Source organism: Arachis stenosperma, chromosome 6, assembly GCF_014773155.1.
Source record: "Arachis stenosperma cultivar V10309 chromosome 6, arast.V10309.gnm1.PFL2, whole genome shotgun sequence".
NCBI classification, from domain to species: Eukaryota; Viridiplantae; Streptophyta; class Magnoliopsida; order Fabales; family Fabaceae; genus Arachis; species Arachis stenosperma.
Window position 1 is genome coordinate 20,960,342 of NC_080382.1, and position 15,057 is coordinate 20,975,398.

Genomic DNA, 15,057 nt, shown 5'->3' on the forward strand with positions numbered 1-15,057 from the left:
CAGGATAGCTTTGCACTTATCGGGGTTTGCTTCGATTCCCCTTTGTGTTAGCATAAACCCTAGAAACTTTCCTGCCTCTACCGCGAAGGTACATTTTGTGGGATTTAGTCTCATCCCGTGCGACCTTACGGTGTCGAAAACTTGCGAGTGGTCTGTCAAGAGTTCGGTTTCCTCCTTAGTTTTCACCAGCATGTCATCTACGTAGACCTCTATTAAGTTCCCAAGGTGGGGAGCGAACACCTTATTCATCAACCTTTGATATGTGGCCCCGGCATTTTTTAACCCAAATAGCATCACCACATAGCAGTAGTTTACTCTAGGTGTGATGAATGAAGTTTTTTCCTCGTCCGGCTTGTACATCGGGATTTGGTTGTATCCCGAGTAAACATCCATAAACGACAAGTATTGATACCCTGAGCTTGCATCTACTAGGGTGTCAATACTGGGAAGTGGATATGGGTCTTTGGGGCATGCTTTGTTTAGGTCGGTGTAGTCGACGCACATCCTCCACTTGCCGTTTTGCTTTTTGACTAGCACTACATTTGCTAGCCATGCTGGGTATTTGACCTCTCGGATGAAGTCGACCTCCAAGAAGGCTTGTACTTGCTCCTCCACCACCTGAGCTCGTTCTGCGCCGAGCTTACGCATGCGCTGCTGTACGGGTCGTGATCCGGTGTGTACTGAAAGCTTATGGGACATGAGCTGAGGGTCTATCCCTGGCATGTCGGAAGCTTTCCAAGCGAAGAGGTCAGAATTTTGTCGCAGGAGCTTTATCAGCCTTTGTTTCAGATCTTCGCCTAGTCTGGCCCCTATATTGGTGCTTTTTCCTTCCTCTTTTTCGATTTGAACCTCTTCGGTTCTTCCACCCGGTTGTGGTCGCAGCTCTTCCCTCGCTTTTATTCACCCGAGTTCTATGGTATGAACTTCCTTGCTCTTTCCTCGGAGGTTTAAGCTTTCATTGTAGTATTTTCTCACCAATTTCTGGTCTCCTCGTACCGTTGCTATTCCCTTAGGTGTTGGAAATTTCATGCAAAGGTGAGGGGTTTATGATGATTGGATTTTTGACGGTTTAGAATTCACAAATGAATTCTCGTTGCAAGTATAGTTTCTAAACCAATCACTAATCCTTTCATACAAAAAAGTTGTTTGTCACTAAAACAAACCCCTAAATTTATAGACCGAAGTATTGGACCTCGGGTCGTTCTCCCTAGGAATTATAATAAAGTGTCTTGTTATTGGTTAGAAATGTGTTTTGGGGTTTTGGATAAGAAGCATGAAAGTAAATGGCAATGAAAATAAACTAACAACTATAAAAGGCTCTTGGCAAGGTATGAAAATTAGAAGTCCTATCCTAGTTATCCTTCTCAATTGTGATGAGAATTGTTCATTGCTACCACTTAGTTAACCCTTACTAAATAAAGGAAAGTCAAGTGGATGAATTGACTTGAGCCACAAGTCCTAGCCAACTCCCAAGGAAAGACTAGCTTTAGTGCACTCCAAACCAATTAGCAATCTCTCCAATTACCAAGCAACAAAGGAATTAGATAACTCAAGTATCACTAATTACTCTACCTAGGCCAAGAGGAACAAATTCTAACTAATAGCTATAAGAGACATTTCATCAAACACATAGAGTGCAATACAAGTAAACACATGAATTTGCAAGAATTAAAGAGAGATCTAACTACAAAGGCAAGAGGTCCACAATAGAAAACCAAATCAATCATGAAACAACAAAGAACTTACCAATTGCATTGAAGGAGAAATGTAGATCTACAAAAGAGAATTCACAAACTACAAACAAAGGAATTACATTAGAAGAAGAATTCTACAACTACAATAGAGGAGAGGAACCAAAATTGGAAGAGAGAAGAAGAAGAAATAGATCTAGATCTAAGAACTAACCTAATCCTAATTCTAGAGAGAAGTGAGAGCTTCTCTCTCTAGAAACTAACTCTAACTACTAAAACTAAGCTAAACTAAACTAATGGTAACTAATATGTGTTTTCCTCTTCACTCCTTGGGTTAAATAGCATCAGAAATGAGTTGGATTGGGCCCACAAGGCTTTAGAATTCGCTGGCCACGTTTTGCTTTAAGTGAACCAGGTGGGAGCAACGGCGCGTGCGCGTACTATGCGCGTACGCGTCACCATGCGCGGTTCAACCATAGCAAATCTTATATCGTTTCGAAGCCCCGAATGTTAGCTTTCCAACCCAACTAGAACCGCATCATTTGGACCTTTGTAGCTCAAGTTATGGTCGTTTAAGTGCGAAGAGGTCGGCTTGACAGCTTTTCCGGTTCTTTCATTTCTTCATGAGTTCTCCAACTTTTCATGCTTTCTTTCTTCATTCCCTTGATCCAATCTTTACCTCCTAAATCTTAAATCACTTAACAAACATATCAAGGCATCTAATGGAATCAAGGTGAATTAGATTTAGCTATTTTAAGTCCTAAAAAGCATGTTTTCACTCTTAAGCACAATTAAAGGAGAATATACAAAACCATGCTAATTCATTGGGTAAATGTGAGAAAAGGTCTACAAAATACTCTAAATTCAATACAAGATAAACCGTCAAATTGGGGTTTATCAGTTGACACCACCGCTCCGAGCCGATTTAACGTAGTTTTGCCGATTAAGGCATTATACGTCGATCCGACATCGATGACGATAAAGTCAATGCTCAGAGTTTTGGAATTTTTCCCCTTTCTGAAGGTCGTGTGGAGGGGGATGTATCCCAATGGCTTAATTGGCATGTCTCCTAGTCCATACAGGGTGTCTGGGAAAACTTTTAGCTCCCTTTCATCCAACCCTAACTTGTTGAATGCGGGCTTAAAAAGTATATCAGCCGAACTCCTTTGGTCCACCAAGGTCCTATGGAGGTTGGCATTTGCCAAGATCATGGTTATCACCACCGGGTCATCATGCCCGGGCACGATCCCCTGTCCGTCCTCTTTGGTGAACGAGATGGTTGGGAGATCGGGAGATTCGTTTCGAACTTGATAAAGTCGCTTCAGGTGCCTTTTGCGAGATGATTTAGTGAGCCCCCCTCCTGCGAATCCTCCAGAGATCATATGTATGTGTCTCTCGGGGTTTGTGGTGGTGGGTCTCTCCTGTCTTCATCATCTCGCTTTCTTTTTCCAGAATTCTCCGACCTTTTCATGAGATATCTATCAAGTCGGCCTTCCCTGGCCAACATTTCTATCACATTTTTAAGGTCGTAGCAATCCTTTGTTGAGTGACCATACATCTTATGGTACTCACAGTAGTCGCCGCGACTCCCTCTCTTTTTGTTTTTGATGGGTCTAGGAGGCGGCAATCTTTCAGTATTACAGATTTCTCTGTAAACGTCTACTAGGGAGGCTTTTAGAGGAGTATAGGAGTGGTATCTCCTCGGCCTGTCGGGGCCGATCTCCTCTTTTTTCTTGGGCTCCCTTTCTCTCTCTTTTGCTGAGTGAGGAGGCCCCTGTCGCCAGTTTGGCTCCCGTAGTCTGGCATTTTCCTCCATGTTGATGTACTTTTCTGCTCTTTCTTGTACATCACTCAAAGAGGTGGGGTGTCTTTTTGATATGGACTGAGAGAAAGGGCCCTCTCTAAGTCCATTTACTAACCCCATGATAATTGCCTCTGTGGGCAGGTCTTGAATTTCCAAACACGCTTTATTGAACCTTTCCATGTAGTCACGTAGAGGTTCCCAGACCTCCTGCTTAACTCCCAGGAGGCTCGGTGCGTGTTTTACTTTATCCTTCTGGATGGAGAACCGCATTAGGAATTTTCTCGAGAGGTCCTCAAAGCTGGTAACCGACCTTGGAGGGAGGCTATCAAACCACTTCATTGCTGCTTTCGACAGGGTGTTCAGGAAAGCTTTGCAGCGAGTTGCATCAGAAGCATCAACCAGATGCATCCGACTTTTGAAATTGCTTAAGTGATGCTTCGGGTCTGTGGTTCCGTCATAGAGGTTCATATCAGGGCTTTTGAAGTTTTTTGGAACTTTTGCCCTCATTATGTCCTCACTGAACGGGTCCTCTCCTCCCAAGGGCGACTCTTCTCGGTCGCCGCGGGAGTTCCGACTTTTAAGGGAGGATTCAAGCTTTAAGAGTTTTTCTTCCAACTCTTTTCGTCGTTCTATCTCCTCTCTGAGGTTTCTCTCTGCCTCTCGTTGTCGTTCTAGTTCCTGTTGTAGTTGCTCCAAACGACCTTGGTTGCCGTGGACCAGCCCCATTAGCTCGGTTGCATGGGGTGGCCCTTCCTTTCCAGACTTTCGTCCTTCCGAGGAATTTACCTTTGGGTTCTTAAGCCCAGAGGTGCCTTCTCTATGTTGGTCATTGGTCCCTTGGTGAAGGATCATGTCCGCGTCATTGTTTCCGGTATCTGGATTTTCTTGTTCGGAATCAGACGCTGTATGACCATCTTCTGGTGAGTTGTTCGCCATTACTAGTTGATCTCTCGGGTTTCCGGCAACGGCGCCAATGTTACGTTGGGTAACCGGAGATTAATGGGCTGGACTCGTAGGATTGGCCCAATCGTCTGGAGAAGGAAGCCTTCGAGCGGGTTTGTGCCTTTATGGCCTCCGTCCGACTTGTACGTGTGAGACAATGGGGGTGGTACCTGCAAAGACACTCCGATGCCTAAGTCAGCAAGGGTGTGAGTAGGTCTAGAGGGTATTGGGGCTTAGAGATACATGAGGAGTGTCAGTGTATTTATAATGGTGAACCAATAACCACCGTTGGAGTAGTTCCACCTTTTAGGGTGGATAACCGTCCCTTTATCTTAGGGAGGTTACGATATGACTTCTAGAAGTGGATTGAGAGATTTTAGGAGCAGTTATTATCTGCCAGCTAATCTCTGCTTCCGACTTCGTTGGGTCAAGTCGTGGGAAGCACCGACTTCTTGAGAGAAGGTCGGTATATTAAAGTGTCCAACCTTGTGGGTTGAATTTGTCATTTGAACCTGGGCCTTAGCGTTGGGCCAGTGTATGAACAGATATAAAATAATTTTTTATATTATTTAGTACTTTGAATTTCTGTTTTTGTTATTGATTAAAATTAAGAGATGTGAATATATTTTTTTTGTACTGAAAATAATTTTTTAAATTGCAAACGAGATGCAATTATGCAAACAATAGAGTAAAACTTCTCAATTTTTTTCTTAATTATTTTATCAAGTGTGATCTCTCATCATACACTTCTTAAATGAATCTAAGAAAAAATATTAAATGGTAAAAGATTATACTTCTTAAATGAATCTAAGAAAAAATATTAAATGGTAAAAGATTATACTTGATAAAATAATTGGTTAAAAATATTAAGAATCTTTTCTTCAAACAATGAACATGCAGCTTATTTTTCCTATCTCGCTTGAAAATACTTCCTAGAATGGTAACGCTGGAATTTTCAGTTTTTTTGTTTTTTGTATACATTGTTTTTGTTTGTTTTTTTTGGTCTTTTACACCACATAGCCATACACACTCACACACCCCACTACTATTATGGATTCGAATTCTGTGCAGCTCCTTTTGAGGCAGCAGATTCTGCCACTAGATCCAAGCCTAGGCTGCAAAAGAAAAAGCGTTTTTCAAGTAATTCATTCCTCTTGACCAAAAAAAAAAGGTCATTCATTCCTCATCATGATTTTTCCAACCGAACAATTTCATGCCATTAACCCAATTCAGAAAGTTTTTGGCCTGACCAACTCAGATTTTCCAAAGCCATTTCTTCAATGTATTCCCTTTTTTTTGTGGGTCAACATGACCATCAATTAGTTTCAAGCCATTAACAAACGGGTTAATATTAAAGCAGGAGCACCCAAACACAATAACCGGACATGACCAAAGAAAAGAACACAATAACCGGAAGCATTGCCCTAACGCTTAAAAAAAAAAAAAAAAAAACAGATGTATTGGCGTGTGGTTTTCAAACACGCTTATAGAGGGGCAGATTGGCTTAGCCAAGAGCCAACAGGGCATTAAAAAGGGATCAGGGTTCCACTCTCATTGACAAACCTCCCAATCTCCGATGGAGCTAAGGATGATCATTGTTTAATTCCTGTAATCTTTGGAACTTGGTAGTTTAAATAAAAAGATAAAAACTAATAATGCTCGCCTATGGTTGCATTAATTCACAAATCCCACCATCATTGCGGTCATGCCGAAAAAGGAATTCAACCGAAGTTCATATCACACACCCAACACATTAAGAAACCGTATCAAAGTCAATATTAAGATCTAAATCCAAAATAAACTGTCTTACAAGAGTAATCATATCATTCCATTAGTAGTATCTTTCTATGATCTACTATACCATAACCAAAATAATCCTTCTAAAGACATCAATTGAAACCTAAAAAGTTGTCAAGAACTATACAATGGCATAGGAAACTTGAACAATACTAAACTTAGTAAACACAAGTTGTATTCCCCAAAAGGATCAAGAGCATGAAATCAATCAGACTAAGCGCGTTCACCACGGATGCGGCGAGCAAGCTGAATGTCTTTGGGCATTATGGTGACCCTCTTGGCATGGATGGCACACAAGTTGGTGTCCTCAAACAAACCAACCAAGTAGGCTTCAGCAGCTTCCTGGAGAGCAAGGACAGCATGGCTCTGGAACCTCAAATCAGTCTGCAAACAAAATAAATCAATCAATAAATTTTACAACAAATAAATAACCCTACGCATCTGTACTAAGAACTACAAAAAAAATTCATAAAAGAACTATTCCATTAACATTGTAGCAACCTCATGTTGTAAGGCCGGTATGAAATCCTCTTGCCGCAAGGATCGGAAATGACTAATAGAATCAGTAGGACTACTGAAATTAATAAAGCTTGAATAGCAATATTATTTTGTCCAAAATCCTCAAATAAAAAATTTAACTTCCGCATTAAAAATATAAGGCTCATAAATTGTTTCAATTCAGAAACCTAAAACTAACAATTTTATGTTTTGCTTATGGATAAACTCTTTCGTTCATTTTCATAAGGTAATTTCTAAACCCCAAATTAAATATGACTTCATGTAGAGTGTTTATAAACAGAAATTGTGGGCAATAAAAGAATTAAGAATACAGAAAGAATATCCCAATATAACAATCATATACCTTGAAATCCTGAGCAATTTCACGGACAAGACGCTGGAAGGGAAGCTTGCGGATCAACAGCTCAGTGCTCTTTTGGTACTTTCGGATCTCACTGAAAATTTCCAGCAAAAAATTTACAGAAAATTCATGACAAAATAAACATATAAATTAACGGAAGGTAGACAATAACAATTAGGGGGGAAAAGGTAAAATAAGTAACAATCATCTACCGCAAGGCAACAGTTCCAGGACGATAACGATGAGGCTTCTTGACTCCTCCTGTTGTAGGAGCAGATTTCCTTGCAGCCTACACAAATCATATAAAATCTTTTAATATAAATTAATTATATCCAATTCACTAAAACAGAAAACCTAGGTGTCAAATTCGAATTTCTCAGCATCTATTATATATTTCAAATTTCAAATAATCCGAGAATCAAATTCCAGAAACCCTAATTTCAGCTCATATAAACAGATTCTCGAATAGAAAACATAAAATTCAATAAAAAATAAAGCAGTATTAACTGAAAGCCCTAAACTTCAAACAGATCTAAGGAATAATAAGCAAAAAACAAACGAGAACATGTGTAAAGAAACCCTAAGGGAACGAACCTTGGTGGCGAGTTGCTTCCTAGGGGCCTTGCCACCAGTGGATTTACGAGCAGTTTGCTTCGTACGAGCCATGGAATCAGAGAGAACAGCGAAAAGGAAGAATCGCAGAGGAAAAGAAAATCTGAGAGAATGAGATCTTTATTGAGTTGTAGGAAAGAGAAAAACGGTTATCGTTTGTTATTTATATATGGAGAGAGAAGAAGAAGAAGAGGTTTATAGGTCGGTTTAGTTTTTGAGGGAGAGAACGTGGACTTTGAAGTTTGAAGACTTCAACGGGACTTACTTGTTCTGGTTTGTTAGGATTTGAATTCAAAAACACAACTTTGTTGATCCGTGTGCTTGCTTCTGGTTGGTTAAAGATTACACTAGAGGATTGCCAGCGTGGATAAGTGTGTTTCTTTCTTCTTTTATTTTTGGTCCAAAGTGTGTTTCTTTTTCTCTGGTTTTTTTAGTAGAGCTCAATATTTGGGCCTTTGAGATGGGTATCTCTATTGGGAGTTTCTGTCTGGAAATCCATAACGGGAAAAAAAAGGAAAGGAAAATTGCTGATCTAGTTTCATATAGTTTCTATCTTGCATTTTTGCTTATGGTCATGACTATAAGTGTCCATAATGGTAAATTACCTTAATTTCTATGAGGCTTTTTGTGAAATTCAACTTAATTCTCTTTTATTCTTAAATCCATAGATTAGTCCTTCTTAGAACTTGAATAATAATAATAATAATAATAATAATAATAATAATAATAATAATGAATTCTTAAATCCCAAAAATAAGAAAACAAAATGATTTTATGCATCATGAAATTCAATCTACATTCCTATTGAGCGGTAATAAATGGAGTTTGAGGTAAACAAATTAACACCCTTAAACCTTTAAAGAAGCCTTATTTTAATTTATTTATCGCTGAGCTAAACACACATTTAGAAAAATAAAAAGAAAAGACATAGAAACTAACCAATAAAATAAAGAGTAATTACTTGAATTAAGTTCATGAACATTTTTTAGTGAACGATTAATAGGTGCATGAAAAAAATTGAAATAGCAAAAACTTACTATGGATAAATAACTTAGGTCTTTTCATCATTTTTTCGGTTATTTACCTAATTATTATGCACACATCTTGCGTCATAAAATAGACACCTCATGCATGTTAATAGATTTAATTGATGTATCGACCTAAGTCTTATTAATAATCTCTGAAAATTTATTTTTTAGTCTCAGTCTCTCAGAATTATATTATTTCATCACAAAATTTCTTAGCTTTAGTTTTTTTGGAATAAGATGAGCTTGTTCATTTTTTCGAGATCACCATAGCTCTTAAAGAATTCTTTTAAACTAAAATACTTTGTAAAGTAATAAAATTAGTGGCAAATTGAGTTAGAGCTGGACAAAATATTTTCCGCTCACCTGTAAACTTTTTTTTATCAAGAACAGTAAATAGCAATGATTATAGATATACTTAGTGATCATTGAAGCTTGTGACACAATTTCACTCACTTCTTGTAACTTCCCAATATTTTGAAACATAAGATTAACACAATGAGCTGCACAAGGGAATCAATACAATTTAGAAAACTCAACCTCCAACAACCTTCCCGCAACAATATAATTTGCAGCATTGTCCGTTGCAATATGCACAACATTCTCAGGACCAACAAATAATACAATATTCCTAAACAACTTAACCAAAGCTTCAGCAATTTTTGAGACATTAGAAGCATCAACTGACTTTAGAAAAACAGTTCCTTTAGGATAATAAACTAAAAAATTAATCAAAGTACGCCTACAACGATCAGTCCATCAATCGGCCATAATAGTGCATCCAGTTTGTTTCTAAATCTCACGATAACCATCAATCATTTTCCTCACATCCTCAACTAATTTACTCAACAAATACCCACGGACTCTTGGATAATTTGGCCCTTTATACCCTGCACCCATGCTTGCATTAGCATCAATCATTGGCTGATAATAAGCTGAATTAACCGCATTAAATAGAACAGAGGCATCCATCATCTATTTTGCAATAGCAATATCACACTTCTTCAAAAAAATTTGCTTTGAAGAACGCTTTTGATAGTTGGTTGAGCTCCGGGTGTTGTTGCCGATGGAAAATAGGATTGTAAACATTTGACTTATTTTCCTTTTCTAGAGCTAGGTGCTGGAACTCTGGATTTTTGTTGTTGTTGTATCTCATTACGTTCGATCTCGTCAAATTCTCTTTCAACTTCATCACAAGCATTATAACTTTCTGCATATTATTCTTGAGTTTTTCTTTTCTTGCTTCGAAGCTCTTCAATGCTTTGATGAAATTGGTGTCTCACTGCAGTTGGCACCTTTTGACATGACTCAATATCTCCTCCTTTTCCAGCCAAATGAAGCTTAAACCGACGAATTCCTCCACTCCTAATAAGCTTCTCACAATATATGCATAGTAGAATAGTTTTTTCAAATTCCACAACTTGTTTACAATGACCCCATGTAGGATCAATTTTTGCTTTATTGTTGTTTTTTTTGGGTTCCGATTGATGCATTAGGAGTTGATCCTTATTCTTGCGAAGATGGTGTTTCTGATGGTGTATTCGCAGAAGCCATTCTAAAAGAATATGGAGTAGCAAAAGTATAAAACAATAGCGATCCTAAATTTCCTAATTCCTATTCCTTATTCAGTAAGGCAGCAACGTTAAAGGCTTAAGGTAGTGTTTGTTTCCAAGTACTGGGACAGAGACTGAGAGATTGAGACTCAGTATCATGTTTGTTGGGTCAGAGATTGATACTAAAATTTTTGTCTCTGTCCCTAAAATTTCAGTATTTCAATACCTCCAAAAAGTAGGGACATAGGGGACTGAAATATTTAGAGACATATACTGAAACTTTAATAACATTTTATACCTAAAATACCCTCATTTCAATTAATTAATTCCAATTTTACTCTTTGTACAAATTAAATTAGAACTTCATTCTTGTTTCAATTTCTGTCTCCCACTTTGCACCAAACAGAATACTGAAATTTATTTCAGTCTTTGTCTCTAAGTCTCCGTCTCTCAGTATCAGTCTTTCAGTCTCTGTCTTTTTACCAAACGCTACCTAAATGATTAAATTCACGACACAAGGCCATAAGTATATTCATAACAGAACAGACAACATAAAAACATTAGTCATAACAGCTTCATATTCATAAATTTTTCAACAAGTATATTCAACACAGAAGAAATCAACATAACAACATTATTCATAGTTTCAAGCTTTCAACAAGGAAGTGCAGAATAGAACAACAAAAAATATTGTGAGAACAAGTTTTCGCAACAGAATAGAACAATTCCAGAAAAGAACATATCCTTTCAACTCCAGAACAATAGAAAATATTGATGCATCAGTCAAGGAAGTGCAGATATATCCTTTCAAGTTTTCACAACAGAATAGAACAAGCATAAGTCATAACAGAAATGTAGAACAACATTATTCATTATTCATAAGTTTTCAACAATCCTAGAGCAGAACTACAGAAGTACAGTGCAGAACAGAGGAGAACTGGAGAACAACATATTCAACTAACCTATTTGACAGAGCAGAAGAGCGAGGCAACGGCGAGGGCGACGGCGCGGCAACGGCGAGCCAACGGCGACGACGATGAGAGATAGGGACGAAGCGGAGCCACGGGTCTGCTCTATTCCTTCAGACTTCAGAGTTGATAATAGGTGTCCGGCGGTGAGACGAAGAAGACGACGGCGGGCGGCTAGCGGCGATGGTTGGGTGAGTGACACTGTGACAGAGTGAGGTGAGGTGGTGGCGGGGAGGGTTAGCCGTTAGGGGATTAGGGTTGGGGAAAAGTGGAAAGTGGAAACTGGGATTGGAGTTTGGGGGTACCGTATACGAGAGAGCGAGACTTTTCTTTTTTTTTTTTAATAAACCAAAACGACGTCGTTTTAGAAAATGAATTAAAAAAAACTTCTGAACCGGTCGGTTGACCAAAATTACTGATTTTTTGGTTTTCATAAAACCGGCTGGTTCAACCTGATTCTCAACGGTTCTCTTTCTTATCTGGTTATATCACTCAACTGGACCGGTTAGGAGTCTGATTCCTCGATTTTTCTATCAACCCGATCGGTCCGATCCGGTTTTTACAACTATGGTCTCAGAAACATATTACTTCATCACAAAAGACTTTTTAACAGTTTGATTAGGATATCACTCTAAAACAAGGACTTTTTTATTTATGTATGTATGAAAAATTCTTTATTTTCTATAATGCGCATAGATAAAAAATTGTATCAAAATTGCGCATGATTAATTCGCGTTCATCACCAACAAAATGGAAATAATCATCATTTCATCCAAAGTCGCCATGAAATAGAGACTCCATTTCAACTTCAGCAGCCACGAATTGAAGCAACCACATCAGACAGGACAGATGCGAAATGGAAGCACAGCAGCCGCGAAATGGAAGCCCGTGCCGGCTGAAATAGAAAATGATCAAAACACAATTATTCAATTTATAATAATTTTTTCTATTAATAACAATTATTTTTATTATTTATTAAAAAAACAAACCTTCAAATGTAAATGCACAGAAATGTGAAATTCATCCAATCTATTAAGATTTTCTTCCACATTAATTTTACTACTACTCATTTTAATGAATAATAAAAAAAAATTTCACCACAATTTTTTTTTACTCCACCAAAAGTACAACAAAACACATTACCTCACGACTTCTCTCCTATTTCCTACCATCCGAATTGGTCCCCCTCCCCTTCACCCCTTTTATATTGCTTCACCCACAACCCTTCAAGTCATTGCCTCCCACACTACCCGCTGCATGCTCGTACGGAACGGTCACCACCGGGACTTGCTGCTATTACTGCCTCGAAGCCATTTCGTGCGTGTCAATTGTGGAATGGGCCAACTCGTGTGTGCCATCAGTAAATTGGTCACTTCGTGTGTGTTAGCCTCGATATGTTCCATTTCGTGGTTGCTCTATTTGTGTGTCAGAAGTTCTGCACCCATTTCATGGCCACTTTGCATGAAATAGTGAGTATTTTCATTTCGTTAATGACAAATGCGAATTAACCATGCGCAATTTGGGTATAGTTTTAATTCATGCGCATTATAGGAAATAAAGAATTTTTCATACATATATAAATAAAAAAAGCCCCAAAACAAGATATTTTTTCACAAACATGAGCGAACGAAAAAAATAAATAAATAAAATTTAGTCTAAGAAAAATAGTCCTAATAGAGTTAGCATAAAAATGTAAAATAACATAAAACAGAAAGTTTAGGTACTAGCACTTTTATTAAAATTAGTATAATATTCTCGTATCCTACACGGGTGATACATAAAATTATATAAAAAAATTTTATTTAAAAATTAAATGAAAATTTACATATAATTATTATTATTATTATTATTATTATTATTATTATTATTATTATAAATATTTTATAATTTAAAAGTATTAAAAATAATTAGTAAATGTTTTAATCAATTTGGATTGGTTGAATGATCATCTCGTTTTTTCCACTTAAGTAAATATTTAGAGCTCGAATCTCATCTTGTGTGTATAACAATCCATTAGTTAATAGCAGACCCTTAATAAATAGAGCATCAATATGTGGTGGATTAGTCCTCAACTTGCCGAGTTAGAAAATCTGTAGAAAAAAAATTGTATTTGTCTTTAAAATAGATTAATTTCTCATTAATAGCAATATTTATAGACTTTTGTCTTTGTTGAAATTTACGTGGGACAATTTTATTTGTTGGTATCATATTCATTTTTGAAGTCAAAACAATATGATCAACATTGTTACTTGTTGAAACTTCACATTTTATGAAATAATTTTTAAATTTTTAAATTTATAAACTTATGTCATTACAAAAGTTATTAGATCAATTAATATTTTTTAGTAAGATGATATACCGAAACACCATCGTTAAGTATTAATAAGTGTGAAGAGAAACCAATAACAATTTTTGTTATTTAGTATATAATTTATTCTATTGAAAAATAAATTAATATTTATTGAACTGGTAAACATATTTCGTTCTAATTTCTTATACTATTTTATTTGGTAATATTCACCATTAAAAAATAGCAAATAATCATACTATCCTATAATATATATGATGTACCAAATAATTTTTTATCTTAAAATTAATTATAGTTAGCGAGATAAAATTTAAAATATTTTAATTTTCTTACTCAAATCTAAATTTAATTTAGAATTGATTAACAACTCATCCTTTTTTAATTTCAATAACAAAAATAAAAGTGGTTAGATATAAAATATTCAGAATTTAATAATTTCAATCATTTAAATTTTAGTTATCAAAAATTAGATTAAAAATTAATTATAACTTAATAATCGATAATATATATTATATTAGTACGTAAATAATAACATCTAATGTATTAATTATTTATTTATTTTTTGACAAAGTGAGAATTGATTTATTATTCAATATTTTTTCACAAATTTTGTAATATGTAAAAATAATAATTTTATTTTTTATTGTTATTTAAAAAATATTCATAATTTTTTAATTATATAATTAACTTAATTAATAACTTTTATTATTGCTTTTATACTAAAAAGTATCAATTTATACTATTTACATACTTAAATTATGATAAATTAATAATTTTACATTCGCGTGTATTTAATAGGTTTCATGGGGCACGTACTTATGTTCGTGTTCCCATTAGGGGTGGCAAACAGGGAAGTCTGCCCTACCCTGCCCCGCCAAAAGTCTGCCATCTGGCGGATTGGACCTCCCCGCCCTGCCTAGTGAGGCAGCACTGAATTCCTTCCCCGTCCTGCTTAACCGTAGGCTAGCGCCCGTCAAATCTCTTTTTTTTATAAACCATGAAATATTAAACAATATATATAATTTCACAACCATTTCAATAAATATATAATTTCTAAAGATACAAAAAAATTTAATTTCTAAATTCACAAACAATAAAGTCTTTATAATTATAAATATGTAATACACATAATTATAAACCAAAGTTTTTAAAACAAAATAAAAAACTAACATTGTCGAAAGTAAAACAAATATTGTCCAAAACATATAATTAAATATCTTTAAATTTATACTCACAAAAAATATCTTCAAATTTATAATCAATCAAATATAAAATATAATCCAAAATATAACTTAGAATATTAGAATATTTTCAATTATCATTTTTATCTTCTTGTAGATCAATAACATCATTAAAATTTGTTAAAAAAATGGCCTCAAAAAAAAAAAAAAAACGCTTGGCCCGGCAGGGAAGCCTTCCCCGCCTCACCCCACCGAAACCCGCCAAAATCCACGAATTAGGCGATATAGAGTAGGCAGACTTTTTAAATTTGGCGGTC

General features: G+C 36.1%; 1 protein-coding gene across 1 annotated transcript; it reads right to left on the bottom strand.

Annotated features, from left to right (window-relative positions):
• Window positions 1-6,190: 6,190 nt before the first annotated feature.
• On the bottom strand, window positions 6,191-7,952 carry LOC130933429 (histone H3.3). Its single transcript, XM_057863037.1, has 4 exons — window positions 7,688-7,952; window positions 7,306-7,382; window positions 7,097-7,187; window positions 6,191-6,618 (listed from the first exon to the last, which is right to left on the bottom strand). The coding sequence occupies exons 1-4, from the start codon at window positions 7,757-7,759 to the stop codon at window positions 6,448-6,450; spliced, it is 411 nt and encodes a 136-aa protein (XP_057719020.1). The 5' UTR covers window positions 7,760-7,952; the 3' UTR covers window positions 6,191-6,447.
• Window positions 7,953-15,057: the final 7,105 nt, after the last annotated feature.